At 40.4% G+C, this 20,710-nt stretch overlaps 1 protein-coding gene across 1 annotated transcript in view; it reads right to left on the minus strand.

Moving 5' to 3' along the window:
* Window positions 1–20,710, minus strand: part of CDH8 (cadherin 8) — a 366,803-nt gene that overhangs the window by 331,551 nt on the left and 14,542 nt on the right. The window contains exon 2 of the mRNA XM_021704193.1: window positions 18,450–18,900. Coding sequence (XP_021559868.1) covers window positions 18,450–18,728 — 279 coding nt within the window. The 5' untranslated portion in view covers window positions 18,729–18,900. The remainder of the gene's footprint in view (window positions 1–18,449; window positions 18,901–20,710) is intronic.

Genomic DNA, 20,710 nt, shown 5'->3' on the forward strand with positions numbered 1-20,710 from the left:
GGGACTCCAGGATCATGACCTGAGCCGAAGGCAGTCGCTTAACCAACTGAGCCACCCAGGCGCCCCCAACTCATTCTTAATGGAATTTTCAATTCATCTTATTGACTTGGGATTTCTGGGTTAGGATAGAGAGATGATTATCAAGAGTCCTGAGAATAATTTAAACCTTGGAATTCCCTTAATCCAAGGCGACATGAGAGTAATACGGTGTGTGTGGATATGTGTGGATATCAACCTGCTATAAGTATTTCTTTTCAAAAAGTTACCCTGTGGAGACAAATAACCTGAGGTAAATATACAAACTGTACATTCTGCTTTTGACTGGAGGCTTAACTTGTCAGCGATAATGATTTACATAGTGATCCTCTCTCTTCCTGACTAGAAAGCTGCACTAGCTTCAAGCTATGTGCTCTGTTAAGAGTCAGGAAGAGAGAAATACTTCCTATTTCAAGCTGGTCTGATTGCTAATTCTCTTCCAGAGGTGATGTGAAATCTGGCTAATTTAGGTGAACTGGTAGCAATGTTGTCGCTAAGAAACGGCATGGATCCTATAGGAAAAATAGGTAAAGTTGTTTTAAAGAGGGCGCCTGGGTGGCTCAGCCGTTAAGCGTCTGCCTTTGGCTCAGGTCATGATCTCAGGGTCCTGGGATCGAGCCCCACATCGGGCTCCCTACTCACCGGGAAGCCTGCTTCTCCCTCTCCCACTCCCCCTGCTTGTGTTCCCTCTCTCACTGTCTCTCTCTCTCTGTTGAAAAATAAATTAAAAAAAAATCTTTAAAAAAAGTTGTTTTAAAGAGCGAATAGCCCCCCTGCTGAATATTTCTATCTTGTTTCCTCAAAGTGAATGTTTCCTGTCATACAGAGTCCTTGCCTGTGTCTTAATCATTTCAGCAAAGGCCCCGGCACGTAGTATGTCCCCAGTAAATGCTGCTGAATAAATATTTTAATCTACTTTTACCCAATAATTTGTCAGCCCTTCAGAATAACACATTAATCAACTGTATTGATTTTGAAAATAAAAAGAAAATAAACCTGTGGAATGTCATTTTAGTTTCTAAATTCTGTGTTTGTGTGCGTGTTTGATGGAATGACATAATGTGACTACTTTAACTTTTTTATAAGAGACTATGTATCAGAAACGTTTAGGGGCAAAATTTGATGACAAATACATTCATGTTTGAAATCTGATTCAGCGACTTAGCTGGCTGACTGTTGGCAAATTATACAACCTCATTAAGTCTGTTTATGCCTACAAATTGAAATATATTGCAGTGTGTACCTTATACGGATTTTGTGAGCATCAAATAGTGTTCATTCTAGTGCTAACATGAAAGTGTTCAAAATGTTAGTCATTAGTTTTATTAACAGTAGTCACATCTCCTATTTTCCTTAATAGAGAACTACAGAATGGAAATTGCAATACATGTGATACAGTATTAGTCTAAAGATGACCTTCTTCTTATAAAACACCTCATTTTCATAAAAACAACACTCAGTACAAATCTTAGGTGAATTTATAAATAATACAACTTAGATCATAGATTTAACTATCACTGTATTAGACATATCAGAACAATAATTATCCACTACTGGGAAAGTTAATAATTTGAGTAGGGTTTTGGTGATATGCATGTATGGAAGGGTATAAAATGCTTATCTAATTAGGAATCTAAAGGTTCCTTCCCTTCAGTATTTATAAAATGTGCTATTGAAGGTTAGCTCCTGTTTCAATAAATCCCAGATATTTAATACTATAGATTTTTTTTTAACCTGTTCATTTGAAGATGAAGGTTTTTCAAAATTTTCCATGGAAGAATATAGCCACTGAATAGCACTTATCGCATCATAATAGTTATCACATATGTTTTAATAAAATTATTTTCATGTAGCCTCCTTTCCAGGTGTAACAGATGTAATATTTCATTGCCATTCATATTATTATGATGGTGATGATTCTGTACTTGTATGCCAAGAACACCCTGTAATGCCTGACTGTATTTTTTCATGAAATCATGTTTATTCCTACACAGTGCAAAGGAAAATAGTGCCTCCTACCGTGCTCACCTCTGGATGGTCTGCTGCATGGCCGAACTCAACACTATTGTATCACACATCGCTCTCCAATTAAATGGGTTCCTGAGTGTTGATAGTCGTAAGCTGGGGAATATCTTTAACCTGTCCCCTCACTCTTGATCTTCATAGTAATCACTTTGTTGGTACTGTGACATTTTGTTGCACTACACTTGTTTGCCTATCAATATGGAACATGGGTATCCATTATTTCATTCTGAATTTTCTTCTTCCTAAGCAGTGAACAGCAAGTAACAGTTAAGCACATCCTTTCACCTAGGACTTCGGAAGACAAAGCGTTCATGTTAAAGAACCATTCTTCCTTCTACTACATGAGATTCATTCCTTCCTCAAGTTCAGTGTTTTATCAGTGTAGATGACTCAGACTTAGAAAAATAAAATGTTGGATTTCAGAGGGCTCTAGAGAGGACTGCAGTCATGCATGTCATTTTACAGCTGAGTAACATATGGCCACAGAATGACAGGACTTAAAAAAGTTCTAGGCAATGGCAATTAGAGCTTTAATGACACAAAATACTCCAAGGCGTGAAATGCTTAGGACAGTAATAACTGCCATTATATTTAGTCCACACTAAGTGAACTAAGATATCACATCCATTGCTTGGGGAATCCCTAGAGGGAAAAAAAAAAATCCTACAAGCTAATTTTCTAGATGAGGAAACAGAGGTTAAGAGAATTAAATAAGGTCACAAGCTACAGAGTGTATCTGCTACGACAGGATTTGCAACTCCGCTTTGTCTACCTTCAGAGCAGGAGCGCCTAAGGACAATACTCCAGGCTAGCATATTTCGCATTTAGAAAGAAACAAGCCTCAACTTTGGACTAGCAGAGTTCGACAAAGGTACTACAGGTATGGTGTTCCATAAAAAGCTCTTTATCTCAGGAATAAATATGGGAGAAAAATAGGCTAGCCACTGTGGTTATAACAAAAAAAGATAGAAGTTGTGCTGAAAACCTGCTAGAGGTTTCAGAAATTGGTGCTAAACATTGTTTCCTAATTTTGTGTTAAATGCGTGTTTCTGCGATCATGTGTTTATTCCTTCAGGAGCTGCAAACCCAAGCCTGTAACTCAAAGAGTATGCCTTGGGTGAAACAATATACGTTGAAAAGTAAATTGTAAAATAAAAAATACTAGTCCTTTAAGAAGAAGGAGGTTCAAATTGAAAATCTGCATTTGGCACATTAATGCTTAGTTTTGGGGGGAGAAAGAGCAAAGACTTAACCCCTTCCTTGATGGGCTAGAGAAATTTTTCTTGTGCTGACACTTTTAAGAAATCTAAAAGAAAAGGCCAAAACCTTGTGGAGCTTACAGAAGAACAGACCCGAGGACTTTGCATTTGCAAGGACTTTTCGATGTCTCCAACTGCAAGGTAGGCATGCTTTCTTCAGTTACCTCAAAAGTTCTCTTGGGAGAGTGGAGCCTTCAGATACAGACTTTTACTTTCTTATCACATCTCAGCCAACAGTTCCCAGGCCTGCTGATTTCCTTTGTAAATATAGCAAAGCTTTTTTGCCAGGTCATCAAACCGTATCCCAGGGCTTGCAATGCCAAGTGATACAGAAGTGCTCCACCTTTTCCCTCCCAAATCCAAGCCTGCTGAATATTCCTAGAGAAAAATTCAACTACAAAGGACTTCCTCAAACATTAACAAAAGAATCCAACATTCTTCATCTCCTGGCCCAAACTATGCATCATCCAGAAGATGCTAGGCAGTAGTAAGGAACACAATCTTGGACGATGTGCATTAAGGAGGTCACAAGGTAGTGAAGGTTTTTGAGAGTGTCCTTCTGTAATATCCCCTGGGATGATGACTCTTACTAATTCAAGTTCTCAGTCATCATTTGCCAGCACCATAGAGAAGCAGTGTAGTCCTTGGATTTAAGAGACCACATAAATCACCTGATTGGCAGGTATACTTAAAAAAAAAAAAAAAAGTAATCTCATCCAGACCTTTCCTACTTCATGGCAGTGGCATGGAATCGTAGGAGTAATCTCAACACACTTCCTAGTGGAGAAGAGTTATCATAGGAAAACGACCCCTATCTCCAATGCTGAGTGATTCACAGAAGACTCTGAGCAGGTAGGGTGGTAGTAAACACTGAGCAGAGTGTTAGAAGCCCTGGATTCTCCTGTGGGTCTTGTGCTCAGTCATGCTCCTTGGCCCTCTGGGTTGTTGGAATGATCAAAAGAAATATTTGCAAGAGCAAAATGTGTTGTGTAAAAAATAAGAACTTTTCCATATTCCATAAGAGCACATCCGTGTGCAAAGAAACATAAGGAAGAACCAAATAAAGGGAGGGTGGGGGTGGTACCGTGTAGGCAGAAAGAAGCATAGGTTTGGAATCAGCTAGTTCTGCATTCCAGTACCCATTCCCCCACTTTACTGGCCATTCTGGGACAGTGACTAAATCTCTCTGAACTTAAATTTCTTCATCTGTTAAGGGGTGTTGGGGGGGGGTAGGTGGAGGCAGGGATGTTAAAAGCTCTATCTCACAGGGTTCAATGAAAGGTAAGTAAGATTTTGTACATCCTGGAAGGTATTAGGTATGTACCCAGTGTTATTTCCCTTGGTCCTGGGGAATACCATCCTTCAGCTATCACTTTGCCTACTTTTTCTTAAGCCATCAAGAATATATTTATTCAAATGTATTTGACAAGTAGCAGAGATAGAAAACAGTCTTAGCTTCTTCCATGGACATTTTAGATTATTTAAAATTAAATACGTAAGTTAAATCATTTCTATACTAGAAATAGAAATTCTAGGGGCGCCTGGGTGGCTCAGTCAGTTAAGCATCTGACTCTTGGTTTCGGCTCAGGTCATGATCTTGGAGTCCTGGAATCGACCCCCGCATTGGGCTCAGCAGGGAGTCTGCTTGTGATTCTTCCTTTTCCTCTCCCTCTGCCCCTCCCCCCACTCATACTCTTACTCAAATGCGGTCTCTCTCTCTCAATCCTTCTAAAAATAAATAAATAAATCTTTAAAAAAAAAAAAAAGAGGGGCGCCTGGGTGGCTCAGTTGGTTAAGCGACTGCCTTCGGCTCAGGTCATGATCCTGGAGTCCCTGGATCGAGTCCCGCATCAGGCTCCCTGCTCGGCAGGGAGTCTGCTTCTCCCTCTGACCCTCCCCCCTCTCATGTGCTCTCTCTCATTCTCTCTCTCTCAAATAAATAAATAAAATCTTTAAAAAAAGAAATAGAAATTCCAATAAAATGTTTTCTTTCTTCCAATGTTTCAAAAGCCCATTCCTAATTTTAGAGAGTTTTAGATGTAAATAGTCCAAGGGCTTACCTATAATCCTTTCCCACTCTCCCACTTCTCTTACAAACTAGTGCCTATCAGAACGAACTATCGGAACAAATTATGTGATGATTTCATTTAAAGACATTATTCATTTATTATATCTGAGTTGAGGTAAAATGGCCACCATTCAGTTTCTAGCAACAATTGCTAGAAAGTATATAAATTTAAAAGCCAAAATTATGTTTCTTTGAAAGGTCAGAAGGAAGATCATCCTGTTTGCTAGTTCACTCAAATTGTTCTGACTTCATGCCTGGTCCTGCCAGCCATGATACCTCAGCGAATGCCATGTGTCAGAAAGAAAACACACTCCTTGTCAAAAAAAAAAGCAGACCTGTGTGATCAGAAGCACCATAAAAGTATGCATAAGCCCATCTGTCCAGGGGCTTTAAGAAATTAGTCTCTTCCTAGTAAAAATCAAGCAATGGACCCCAAATCCTTTTCTCTTTCTCATTCTCTCTCTTTTTCTGTCTCTCTCTCTCTCCCCCTCGCCCTCTATCTCCCTATCCTTCTCTGATTCTCTTCATCTTCATCTTCACTCTATCTTATTTTTTCTCACATTATTTCTGATTCTGTGTGGTTTTAAATTTTTGGCTCCTGTGAAAGTCTCTCAGTTTCTGTTTTCTGTGTCTAGGCTCTTTTATTAGGTTGTAACATTTGTAATGTGACTTTCTCTAATTCAGAATTTTGGTCTGATGCCGTTTGCTGTGTGGCTCTCTCATTTCTATCTCTCTGACCCGTCTGATCATCTCATTCTGTTTGTGGGTATTTCTGTGTATTTGGCGGGGGAGGGGGTCCTCCATGTTTATTGTTTGTTTTTTTGGCTTCAACTTGTGTCTCTCATTCAACTTGTGGGATGGGGAAAAAGCCACAAACATTGAAATGCATTCCCCATAGTCTAGTTGGGACGTGGAATTTGGTTTCAGCTATTTAAAAAACAAAAAACAAAACTAAGAACTTTACGTATGAGTTTAATGACAGGAAAAGCAGAGAAGAGGAGAGAAATAGTGGCTGTGATCAATAGAACCAGCCATTGCAAATGTCTAATGATTTCTGAAAACACCTCACAAGGCTGATTGTAAATGTTCCAGCAAAGGCAGGGATACAATCAGAGGATGAGCTCTGCCAAAGCAACACTGCTCTAAGAGAAACATAATAGGGCGCGTGCACACACACACACACACACACGACAAAAAGCAAACTGCAATGAGAAATTCATTTATACTTTTAGATTCCCAGAAGCACATAAAAAATAAAAGCAAAGAAAACTCCACTATAAATAACCCTGCCACATTCTAAATAAAGCCCTTGAGTGGCTAGGGAGTCTGACTTGCTTCAAGGAGTTATAGGATTTGGTCATTTTTAATAGCCGTGTTTGCTTTCTCACCAAATTACTTCTCCTCAGAGAATCTGCTAAAGGCACAAGGGAATTATTCTCAGTGGTCAAAGTGCATGGGTAGCAAGAGGACATGATGAGAACTGTCCAGAGGAAGGTCACCATAGTAAGAGGCAGGAAGGAAGAGATGAAACAAAGCCTATATCCCTTTAGAAAAAGACCCTTGGGGCGCCTGGGTGGCTCACTGGTTAAGCGTCTGCCTTCGGCTCAGGTCATGATCTCAGGGTCCTGGGATCGAGTCCCGCATCGGGCTCCCTGCTTCTTGGTAGCCTGCTTCTCCCTCTGCCTCTCTCTCTCTCTCTCTGTCTCTCATGAATAAATAAATAAAATCTTAAAAAAAAATAAAAGTAAAATAAAAAAGAAAAAGACCCTTGGAGTTGCAAGAGGAATCAGGGAAGTCACTGCGGAGAGAAAAGTACATTATAGATCCCACCTCTGGAGCCTTGGTAATATTGTCCATCAGCTCAGTTTCCAACGCACAGGGAATTGTTAATAAATTATTCAGCATTAACACAAGTATTTCAAACAGCTAGAGGGAACAAGCTTTTTGTCTTCTTTTAGTTCCTGTCTAGCATACAGGAATTTATTTTTTATTCCACTCAACCATTCCACTCTTCTTTCTGTTTGGTGATTTTCAGTTTAATAGAAGTCCACAGAATTGCCCAGTCATGGTCAAAGGTTCCAGTGAGCTCTCAAATGTAATGCTACAGCTCGAGTCATGCAGAACTCTGCCCAACTCAGGGAAAAAAGCTAGAATCATTGCACCACAGTCACCTAACCAATGAAAAATTAAATCAATGCAAATGTCTCAATTTTCTCATCTGCAAAATGGTGAGAATAACATCTGTAAAAATATTTAAAGCACTGAGCAAGATGCCTGAAGTGGTCAATACAAATATTCTCCTGCTACTCCCTCTCCATCATTATTCTCTTACTTCATTATAATTATTTTAAATGTATATATAAAAATGAAAAAGCAAAAAAGACAGATATCACACTACCCTGTATGAGGAGGCTAACCCACAAATCACTCGGTAAGTGACACCAGCCCTGCCCAGACCCAGACTATGGCAGGTGCACCTCTCTATAAAGGAAATACAACAGAGCCACCACATGCCTAAGCTTCAAGGATATTCTTCTTCTCTCAAGGGCTTTATAGCCACCTCTCTCTGCCATGAGCAAAACATATAGAGATGCACGCCAACAAATAGGTATAGTGGTTTTGCAATCAGCTAGACATCTCTAAACATATATTCAAAGCCTACTAAATTGTACATTCTAGTCATGAGACCATAACTTGATTCCCTTCAGTGAGACTCACTTTTCTCATCTGCAGATTGGGGTGGCAGCTGAGCCCACTGAGCACCTCCCACATGGGGTTCAAAAGAGACCATGCGTTGCTGTGGTTACAGGAACAAGCTCTGGGGTCATCATGTCCACATTTGACTCCTGGCCGCATCATGTACTCACTGTGTGTCTAACCTGTTAACTCCTAACAGAAATAACTCTTCCCTTGAGCTCTCCCAATCTGGCAATGGGGATAATGATGCCTTCCTCAGGGTTTTTGTGAGGCCTGAACAAGCAAACTTTATAAGGAATCTACCATATAGTAAACACTCAATAGATATGATCAGTTTATTGTGGTTACTTAAAAATCTCCTTTTCTCCCCCACTTTCATGTCCCCGCACCATGTTATCAATCTCACAGTCTCTGACATAGATTCACAACAAAAAGAGATCTATGCAACACAGCTGGGCTTTTTTAGGATTAGAGAGAACTAGAAATATGCATCTAGTGTTTTATTCCCTGCTGTTTCCTAATATCCCTCAGCCCTTCTGATGAGGCTCATTTGGATTCTGCTATTGTCTCCCATGGAAGCCCAGTGACATTTGATACTCTGCAGATTTCAGAGCACATCTGCCACGTTGTGGTAAGTACATGCAGAAAAAAAGGATTCCATGGATCTGAGCAGGGAGACGGTTCCTGTTAACTAATCCAGTTTGAGGGGTCCACAGACTGTTGCCTCTACCATCACCTGCAGTAAGGAGTAGTTACATCGGCAAATTGATGTCACAGCCTACAGTATCCGGCACCTACCACATGGGGTTCAAATGAAATAAGCTGTGGCTCCTCGCCTACAGCTCTTCCAAACCCAGTCCCCATGACCCATTTCTTTAATTAAGTGGTATTCCAAGTTTACTCAATACTCAATACCCAATTCCAAATTTACTCAATACTCAATACCCAATACCTCGCCTACAGCTCTTCCAAACATCAGTCCCCATGACCCATTTCTTTAATTAAGTGGTATTCCAAATTTACTCAGGCTGGATACAGAGGACAAAAAGTATGATTCATGTTATCCTGGGATTGACTGACAATTGATTGGATGTGTGTGTGTGTGTGTGTTATTTTAATGCTTTAATGTGCGTAGGAATTACCTGGGGAAACTGTTAAAATGCAGATTCTGATTCAGTAAATCAGGTATACAGAAGGTGAACGAAATTCTGCATGTCTAACTAGCTCCCAAGTGCTGCTGCTGGTCTGCAGACCCTCACTTTTAGTGACAGGAATGTAGTGAATTATAGTTCTCTTCTCAGATATAAGATCTAAGAGGACTCCTAAATGTATTGAAATGTTAGGTGAGGTAGTAGTAATAAGAAAGCATGCCCACATCTTAACTAAATATTCCAATATTTGAATACCAACAAGACTGTCTTTACTCTATTTCAAAATATTCAAAGAGTTAGTTAGGGACAGGCACATACACGACCAAATTATGCCAGGGAGGTAAAGGAGGCAGGGGGGAAAAGAGAGAGAAAGAGAGAGGGAGAGGGTATAGGAGGTGCATTTAAGGTAGCTATACTGGAAATGATACTGTGAAAATTAATAAAAGGAAAGTGCACTAAAATGGAGTCAAGAGGCTCAACAGGGAGAGCTCTTCCACCCTGTGACTCATGGTCAACTGCAGACTCAACAGGAAGAGATGGGCCTTGCACAGGGATACTACTTTACTATCCCAGCAGGAGGAAGAAAGGTTTACCTCCTGTCCCAGACCTTTAACTCCCAGTTTACTCCAGTCGACTTTTTGTTTATAAGGGCCTTTCTAGCCTAACCCTCTCCTCTATAAAAGAGCTACCTCTCCTTTGTTCTCTGGACTCACCTATGGTGTTACCGCAGCTTGCTCAGCCCAGCTTGCAATTCTCTTTTATTCCCAAATAAACCCATCTTTGGCCGGTAAAATAACTGGCAGTTTTATTTTTAAGGTTAATGATATGTATGCAACAAAAATGCTAAACGATTAAAGAAATCACTGTCTAGAAAACACACATACCCAGACTAAAAGAAACCCTGTAAATGCTGTAATGCTTTTATCTTTCCTAAAGAACAGGATTCCATAAATATCTTTTCTAGGTTATTCTTATTTATTGAAAAGTTACGAGCAGCATGCAGGCTGACTACAATACTTGAACATTACACACATAGTTTCCCATTTCAAGTTCAAATATAAACCCTTTATTTCTGGTTCATATTTGATCTGTCTCATAGTAATGACAGTCATTTAAGTACATTTAGCAGTATAGCAAGGCTATGGCTATCCTTTCTCTCTTCTTGGTGTTGTAAAAATAGTTAAATATTTCTAGCTCTTTAATTTATTAATTGATGAGACTGTCCTTCCACGTATTCAAATAAGATTACATTTACCGGGGCGCCTGGGTGGCTCAGTTGGCTAAGCGACTGCCTTCGGCTCAGGTCATGATCCTGGAGTCCCGGGATCGAGTCCCACATCGGGCTCCCTGCTCAGTGGGGAGTCTGCTTCTCCCTCTGAACCTCCCCCCTCTCATGTGCTCTCTCTCTCTCATTCTCTCTGTCTCAAATAAATAAATAAAATCTTAAAAAAAAATTACATTTACCAAATGAGATTCAAACTAATAATGATCTCCAAGAATATGTTATGAATAGACAGCACTGATTTTAAGAAACATTAAATGTTATAACATTGCCATTTTTCTCTCATTTTATAATTTTCTCTCATGTTATAATGTATATTGCAATTTTAAAATGCAATAAATGCAATTTATTGCATTATAATGTAATAATAACATACCCTAGAAAATAAAATGGGTAAAATTATGAAGAAAAGAAACTGATAATCCAATCACAAAAACTGGGGGAGAAAGTTTGAATATATTGGTATATTTCCTTACAGATTCCACTTTATTCATATTTGGTACCATTATTAATATGAGTCAATATCATGAATTAACTTATTTGTTTTTTATGTGGGTTAAATATGTATCATTTAGTCTTATGCTTTTTTCAATTTGGGAATTTTTTTTTTGTCAGAAACAATGGGTAGTGCTTATAAATACGATTAAGGATTCTTCCTACATTAATTTTTAAAATCAAGAGTACTGCCATTAGCATGGGTAAAAGGGGGGTAACTTCAGAAAACAAACAGCAAAATGGTGAACATTTCTCAATATGGATGATGAGGGTGATCAGTACACAGGGGTTCATTATTTTTGTAAATGATTGAATATATTTATTTTTTCATGTGCACCTGCATGCCTTAATAGATATATGCCAGGTACTCTGTTCATATCACATACGCATTTTTAATTATAGTCTATACACATTTTATATCTTGTTTCTGGTATTTCTTCAGTTGCAATCCTGTCCCCATGTTATAAATCTTAGTAATTTTTAATGATTCAGAGTATTCTGCTATGTGAATATACGAGGAAAGCTTTCCTGGTTGTGCAGCATTTATGTTTCCCCAGTTCTTCCCTATGAGGTTTAGCTTCATACTTGTGATAGAAATCAGTGCTGTGTTTGCTTTTTTTTTTTTTTTTTGATACTGATTACCTTGTTGTCACTTATTTATAAAACAGGATTACAAAATCTGGCTTTTCACCCATCAACATATGACCACAATCATTTGCTTCAAGTGGGAAAAATATACCTGCCTCAATGAGATGACCTAAGAAGATTGAGGATATATGCAAGACTTCTCTTTTAAGAACTTTCAGTGAATATACTTCTTGGGGTATCTGCAGAGATAAGCACAGATTATCCATCCTCTCACCTGGTCCCTAGGTGTGGAATGAAGCAAACAGAGTGAATGTCTGGAGCTACACAGAGAAAGGATTAGGAGATGATTTGGCACTTTACTCATGCACAAACTCAACTAATAGATACACGTGTGTTTGTGCATGCGTGTGTGTGCATGTGTGTGCATTTAGAGTTTCTGCCCATCTACATGACTAATATTATTTCATTTATTTATATCAGTGTCAAAAGACGTCCCAAAGCTCTGGGATGCCTGTTATTTCCAAGTCGGGACACTGGGCAAGAGGCAAACAACACTCGTTGTTTCTCCAGATTGAGACACGCGATGCTGACTTGAATTCCTGCCAGATTATTGGTGCACAGGCTCTGTCTGAGTAGGCAGAGGCTTCAAGGAACTGACAGTGAATTGTTCTCGCAAGGCCGAGGATACAGTTTGGCTGTGGCTGCGTAGCCCAGTGCTCTTTACATGCAAACGGCCGGCAAAAATAATGGCATGTCAAGTGCAATTTTCTCGCCAGCCGCTGACACCGTAAACTGTAATACAGTGTAATTATTTGGCATCCCGTGTCCTTCATACTAAGCACCACCCAAACGATTTCCAAGTTAGAGAGAAGAGGGAAGGTTAGAAGGTCAAATTTAAAGAGAGAAAATGAGTCAGTGCCTTGGAGGGAGAGAATTATAAATAGATATGGCATCACCAGTAGAGTTATATCCAAATAAGGAACTGCTCAGAAGCCCAGGTAGGAGGGAAAAAAGGAGGAAAGAGAGCAGAGGAGTTTATGTAAGAGAGAGGATTGAGGATAGATCTCCGACCACCTGGAGAGCAAACTGGTTTTTCCCAAAATAAAGCAATATGAGGAACTGAGGATCACAGACCACAGAACAAGAGCTAAAGGAACCCAGGCAGAAAATCAACAGATGCTACACTCATTTTTCTTATATTGCTTTCTTTCCCTGTTCCATAGGGATTTGTATCTTAAATATAATTTCATAATCCACTCTCCCATTACAAGTGAGGAAACTGCCCAAGAGAGGTTATACCACGTTCTCTTCCAGCTCCTCTGTAGCAGATGTGAAAAAGAAAGAAGTCAGGATCTCCAAGAGATCCTGCCCATCCTTCCGCCACGATTCAAAGGTTCTAGCCTTAGTTCTCTGTCTCAGTGACCCTGACTCTCTCTTAAAACAGTCTTGCACATGCTACTGCCTCTGCTGGAATGCTCTCTTTTCATCCCTGCACTCAGCTGCTCTGGTTATGTATCTCAGTTCACAGGCTGTTTCCGCAGGCAAGAGTCTACATCCCACAGAACAAACCAGCTTCCTATGTACGTGCTTCCACAGAATCATATTCCTTTACTATCTTCCTAATGTCTGTCTCCCGGCAGTACCCCATTAGTTCCACGTCAGAGAGGGTGGATTTGCATTTGCTCAGAGCGGAGCATCTACTGGCCACAATGCTTAGGAGACAGTAAGTGCTCAATACAATACGCATTTGTAGAATGAGTCGATCAGTCATCCTTGTGACTCACAGCACAGGGCTCCCATGATGACCTCAAGCTGTTCACCTCGTGTGAATTTCATCCAAAGGACATGATTTTTTTTTTGGTCTTAGATGCAAGATTTGTGAAAATCATGGGTTTTTTTTCTCTCTCTCTCTTTTCTAAGACAAGAATACATAAGCATATAGGACAAAGGGTCCCATGTACCACACCTTATTCTCTGCCAGAATTGGCAGAGAAAGTCAATGCTAGAGGTCCTGTGCAATGCGGAATGCTAAGGATTTACGTGTAGAACAGGCTCTGAACCATGTGTTCCACAAAGAACTAGAGTCAGGAGTGGAGTCTCTCTGGCTAATACTTGTTTTTCAGAAATTCAGAGAGAAGAGTTCTGATGTACCTTGTGCCATAAACACAAACCTAAGTTTGCAGATGGATTAGAATACAGTGGGATCACCATCTGCTCTGCTTCATGCCACTGGTATTGGGTACAGCCTCCACGGTGGGGATCAGGCAGTCTGCTCAGAAAGAGTTGCTTTAACAAGTTATCCATTATTACTAACTCAAACAAAGAGTTTGATTTGTTTTTGAAGATTTATTTATTTGACAGTGAGAGCTCGCACAAGTCTGGGGAGGAGCAGAGGGAGAACATCTTAAAGCCGACTCCCCCAAAGAGCCCAGCGTGGGGCTCAGTCTCAGGACCCATGAGATGATGACCTGAGCCGGAACCAAGGGTCAGACACTTAACCAACTGAGCCACCCAGGGACCCCAAGAACGACTTTCAAAGTCAATAAGTAGGAACAATGTTTAAACTATCTAGCTGGTTTAGAAAATACTGATACGAAAGGGGACTATGAAGGTAATGCATGGTCGGTCCCCTTTATTGAGAAACACCATTTGTATTAAATCTTACTGGATTTACATTACTTTTTGACAAGTTTTTCCACTATTTAGTTGAATTATTCATTCATTTATTTATGCAAAATAATTACCAAGCACTTCTTATATGTAGGCAGTGGTTCTAGGTTCTGGGGATATATTAGTGAAAAACAAAGGAGACAAAAATCCTTTTTCTTTGCAGAACATGCATTGTAGTAGGAGACAAATCATAAACAAGACAAAGCATAGAATATGTACAGAATATGTGAGACAGTGATCATCAGGAAGAAGAAAAAATAAGCACAGTCAAAGGATATGAAATATTAGAGAGAGAACATTTATTTTTTAGACAGAATGGGACAGGGAAGACTTCTCTGTGAATATGACTTTCAACCTCATTTTAATTCAACAAGAAATATATCACTGTGTTGCTTCTAACCAAGGGGACCCTCAGTAGTCCTGCCCTACCCCCATGACATTGTATAAACCCTCCGTCCAACTAGGGTATCTAAGTTTCCACTGTACCCCGTCTCAGTCTAAGTGACAAGTCATCCTTCATCCTTCCAAACACACCTAAATATCACCTCCACCTAAAGCAACCTGGGACAACTGAAAGGACTCTTCTTTGGGCTCCCAGTGTCTTACGCTCACCTGGTGATGTAACTGTCCATCTGTCCACCACTGCAGCTACACACACACACACACAAAATTAAGAATACAATCATGGAGGCGACTGGGTGGCTCAGTCAGTTAAGCATCCGACTCTTGATTTCGGCTCAGGTCATGATCTCAGGGTCCTGGGATCAAGCCTTGTGTCAGGCTCTGTGCTCAGGGCAGAGTCTGCTTATCTCTCTCTCCCTCTGCCCCTCCCCGACCTTGCCCACGCCTCTCTAAAATAATAAATCATTAAAAAAAAAGAATATAATCATGGCTACGATTACTATGTGTAGAGACTATGCATACATGATTTTATTGACTCTTACATACTCTTATTTATTTATTTGGATAGCTTTTGAAGATTTTTAGTAACTTCTCCAGGGTTAACGCTCAGAAAGTGGCAAAAGCAAAGTTCAAACTTCTGGAGAGTGCATCTTGGAGGGCTTGTCCTTTCTCTGCACCTGGCTGTCTACCAATATAGTAAAAACACACAACGGACAATGTGAGGGTGTATGTGAAGCTCTGAAAAGCCAGTCACTCAAAAACTGGCTCTGCCCTTGAGCTTGAACTCAGCTTGTGGCGCCGAGGCCCTGCCATCGTGATTCACAGGAGGGCCTTTTAAAGAGCCGGTATGCTCCGAAGTAACTAACGCTCCTCAGCCAGTTCCTGGGGAGAAGCTCAGCGATGAAGTGGTTTCGAGCTGGATGTGGAAGAGTGTGCAGAGATAAAACACCGTAAAGCACCGGTGGGCACCTGGATACGGATCATCCCCACACTCAGCCTGACTTAACAATCTGACCCAGTCACCTGAAATGTATTTTTGGCTTCACTACAACCCAAGAGCCTCAAAGCCTAAGCTATAATATTACAGGAGCAATTTTCTTTAAGGGGAATTTTGTATGACTGGTAATGTTTGCAGCAATTTCTTCAGAAAATAAGTTTAACTCTGATTTAACAATTGTTTGTGAACTGGCCAGGGTAGAGGAGAGAGAAAAAGCTAATTCATAAAAACAGTCATAAAGACTCAGGAACATTTTGGCCGTTTCAAAATCTTAGGGTTCACTAGCAACATTTCTGTGATTCAAAGGAGGAATTGCTCAAATATTAAAAAGTCACAAATCGATGCTGAATGCCTGGCTGTTTGCTTCCATCTCTATTACTTAATTTAAAGAACAGAGTTAAAATTAGTCATCAGACTCCTATGAATCCAAAACAAACCCCAATTTAATTACTTTTTCTAATCAGAGAAATATGGCAAGTTCTCCTGGGCATAGCATGTTCGGTTATTTATATTATATGAGATACTATCACAGTAATATACTTCCATAAAGAAATAACTAATACAAACTGTGAGAAAATATTCACCAACTGCACATGCATGCATGTGCCTGTAGATCCAGAATTTCCTGTGGTAGAAAAATGACTTGCCTGAGAGCGGGCTAAAGTTCTAACCATCCAGGAAGTAGCACTTTATGGACTCTGCATTCCATATTCAATAACTCCTTTTTTAAAAAAGATTAAGGGTGTTATTATTTATTATTTGTTTTTTAAAGATTTTATTTTTAAGTAATCTCTACACCCAACGTGGGGCTTGAACTCACAACCCTGAGATCAAGAGTCGCATGTTCTACTGACTGAGCCAGCCAGGCATCCCTGTATTCAATAACTCTTAAGTGCAAATGATGGTTTAAACCCATGGCAGCTAGTTACTAAAATGTAACAGGATATGGCAGGTAAAATTATGGCCGTGGGACTCCCCAACTTGATTCAAACTCAGAATTTTTCTTAGCTCTATGACCTTGTTTTATTAACCCTTCTAAGCCTCAATTTCTGTACTTACAAAACAAACAAAAAACATAGTGCTGGTCAAGAAGCCCATATTCAAAACCCACTGGGCCAGATGTGTTTGGAAATTCAGAAGTTTTCACATTTAGAAACATACGAAGGTACATAAACCGTATGGTGAGCAGCACCCTGAGCAGGAGCACCCTGTATTCAAGCACATTAACGTTTCCGCCAGGAAACACACCAACAGTCAAAGTAATGGGATGCATTATGACTATAAATAGCCTCAAGTCAGTTCTGCTACCTGAGTTCATATCAGGCATACCAAAAAAAAAAAAAAAACCTTTCAGAGATTTTTATATTTTAGACATGTGAAAAGAGGTGTGTGGATGTATTTTACACACATATTGTTTGTATATGTGTGTGTGTATATACACACACATAAACACATACATATATATATACAGAAATGGGGGGAAAGCTCTTGTTAGAATCAAATAGGATTGTGCCCACAAAGTGCTCTTATATTAGTGGTCAATACATAATACACACTCAATATTGGCCAGAGTGTGAGCTCCTTGAAGGCAGAGATCATGGTTTTGTTCACTGATACACTCCCATGTGCCTAAAAGAGTGTCATACACATAGAAAGAGCTTATTAAATATTGAGTGATTCATGATATCTCCTCATCCAAGCAGACTAACTATATGCAATGAGAAAACATAATCCTTGGAGAGTCTCAGTTTGCTTTGCCAGACAATGAGGTAGAAGCAGGAATGTACTCAAAAGTTCCCAGGAAAAGACAAAGAGTTAGAGTTAACTCGGGTCTTAAAGATCAATATTTCATTCTCTTCCTATTTTCTTCTAAATCGCTGCTTTTGGGAAATGAATAATATTGGCATGATTCACTTCTTAATCTGACTTAGGAAAATCAGCCATTGGCAGGCTTATAATTGGAATTCTACCTATGATGATAGTGTGTGAAGCCTATGAACACTTCTGAGAGAAAAACCGCGTATAGTCTTCAATAACCAACAGTGTGATTTTGGAAAACACTCATCTACACAAGGAACATTTGTCTAACCTGCCAACAACAACCAAACCAATGGAAATCCACCCGCGCGCACACGCACACACTGCACTGTCTGAAATTATGATTGCATACATTTGATCCGATCTGACGACGAATGAACTAGTTTCCTCTTGCAAATTTTACTGAATTACAGTACAAAGCACTGTGAAGCATCCATCCAAGAATTTCCCTTTCTCCGTCCTTCGTTAATGACGGGAACAACAAACAAACCACAAAACTGAAACAAGAAAGGAGAAAAATCTACCTGCAACTGGAGATACACGGCCTCGAAACAAAATGACACAAATAACATCTTAGGAATTGAGGTTGTAGAAATTCAAACTGAACAATAATGTACACCTCTTCCAAATACTTAAGCTAGAGAAAAAGTCTGGCGTGCAGCCTTCTCGTATGCAATAAGAAAGAAAAGCTTATTTGTACATGCATGACCCAAGTATTATTGTACCTCACGGGGTGAGAGAGGTCGGGGAGATCAGCCTTCACTAAAGGACCAGTCTGTGTACATTTAAAACTGTTATGGTGGGATTATCCATATTCCCGAAGAAACCGATAGGTAACTAAACTAACCATCTGGCCTAAAGTACTACAGCTAAGTGTGCCAACAATCCTGACAAGTCTGACGTTAAAGATCTAAAGAGGAGAAACAGATCCTGAAATTGGGATCTGAAAAACGTAGCTTACCCGGCCAACGAGAATCGGTTCAGGTCCAGAAAACTCTTCCAGGACAAACATTTGATTCCAAACCCAGCCTCTTTTGGAGCGGTTCAAAATCCGCTGTTCTTCAGTCAGCCTGTTTAGTTCCAAAGGGGATCCACTCATTAAAACTTGAGACTGATTCATCGGAGCCATGTAAATGCAAGGGGGAAGAGTAATCCATAATATTATTAATGGAGTCCAGAGATCCAAGAGCATTTCCGCTAGCCGTTCTGGCATGGTCCCACCAGTTAAGCAAATCACCATGAAAATGAGACAATTATTTTTTTTGCCTCCGGTCTGCAGCCATCCAATTCATCATGCAGTGCGGAGCATTTACTTACAGCTCTGCGATGAGTTTATAGCACAGGAAACAGACATTATCTACGCCGCTTTTCTAAGACTACAATCCATTGGTATTCCTTTTCGTTGAAATTTCCTGCAAAAACAAGGAGAGAGAAAGCTAAAGGTCCACGGCAACAGGTCTTAAAACAAAATCACTGCCTTCTAAAAGTACCTAAATGAACAAGAGCAGGTATTTCCCAAACTCTTGAGTTAAGAAAGTGGATCTGAGGAGTCAGAAGGAGGAGATCCTCTTATTTTTTTAAGCTTTATGTAGATTTTAGTATTTATTTTGTACCTATGTTGCTTATCACAAACCACTTAAGTAACAGAAGTTCTTTGCCTTCCTTTCTCCCTCCTCCCCTCTCTCCCTTCCTTCCTTGTCTCTCACCATTCCTTTTTTTTTTTTTTGTAATGCAAGTTGGGGCACGTGCAACATAGTACATAGCAGAGACTGCATGCTCCTTCCTTCCTTCTTTTCACCCTCCCTCCCTCCCTTCCTCTCTCTCTCTCTCTTCTGATTTAAAAATGGGTCCTAATTCACTCTATGCTAAGCTATATGAAGAAACTAGCCTCTAATGGGTAATTTTTTTTTTTTTTTTTGATTTACACATGAGAATGGGAAAAGGAAAGTTCCCATTTTTACAGTCTTAGCTGCCACGAGGCATCAGAAGCAATAGTCCAGTTCGGGGTGCAGAGTGCAATTCTCTGCCAGGATGCTAATAATGAGTGAATAAAATTAGAATGCTCCCAGAGAGAAATTCTGTAATGTCCAGCATGTATGCTATAATCAGGATGGTGTCAGGGCTCCCATTCTAAATGTACAGTTGAACAGGAGATTTAAATTATGAAAAGCTCCTTTGGGAATGAAATATGGTAAAAATACAATTTTCAATTGAGGAGATTCAGAAAGGGATGGGCAAAAAATTCCCCATTACCTGAGGTGTCAAATACATTTTTTTGCTTACCTTCAGCGTGGCAAAATGTGTTTCTTCCCTCTCAAAAAAAAATTATTTTTAAAGAAATAATGTTCACTGCAGATCCCAGAGAGAAGCCCTGCTGAATTAGATTAAATGGGAAAATAATTCCTCAAGGCAGCATCGGGATCGGTTTGGCTCAGGGAATTCGCAATGGGGTAGGGCACCTTTCACCCCAAGGTCCCTGGTTCCATTCTGGCTCAGAATGGGAAAGAAAGAAAGTCATTAACATTGGCTGGGGCAGCGAGTGGCCTTCGTGAAGCAAGCTGAAATGGTAGGCCTGGATTCTGCCGCAAACACAGGCTGTATCTGATCTAACAAGATGGCAGGAGGGATCACCCGCCTGTTACCTTCTGCCTGGGCCCAGCTCAATCTCGAGGACTATATACCTCAAGGCGCCCCACCCTGATGAGTGCCTACGGGAAGCAGTGCAAGCAGCAGTTGTTTTGTAAACTAAAGAGAAGGAAAGCTTTCCAGAGGAAACCAGCTCAGAGAAAACAAGAGCCAAGAACGACGTCCTCTATTTCCCCCAGAACTGCAGAACACAAAGGGAAGGCCAGCTTTCCAGTAAAGCAGATTTCCACCAGGACCTTCTCTCGTGCCAGTGTGAGGGCAGACTTTTGCAGGTCTCAAGTTTAAAACAAAATTTGAGGAGGGCGCCTGGGTGGCTCAGTCGGTTAGGCGACTGCCTTCCGCTCGGGTCATGATCCTGGAGTCCCTGGATCGAGTCCCGCATCGGGCTCCCTGCTCGGCGGGGAGCCTGCTTCTCCCTCTGACCCTCCCCCCTCTCGTGCTCTCTCTATCTCATGCTCTCTCTCAAATAAATAAAATTTTTTTAAAAAAAGGGCGCCTGGGTGGCTCAGTTGGTTAGGCGACTGCCTTCGGCTCAGGTCATGATCCTGGAGTCCTGGGATCGAGTCCCGCATCGGG

The sequence above is a fragment of the Neomonachus schauinslandi genome, chromosome 16 (assembly GCF_002201575.2).
Source record: "Neomonachus schauinslandi chromosome 16, ASM220157v2, whole genome shotgun sequence".
NCBI lineage: Eukaryota > Metazoa > Chordata > Mammalia > Carnivora > Phocidae > Neomonachus > Neomonachus schauinslandi.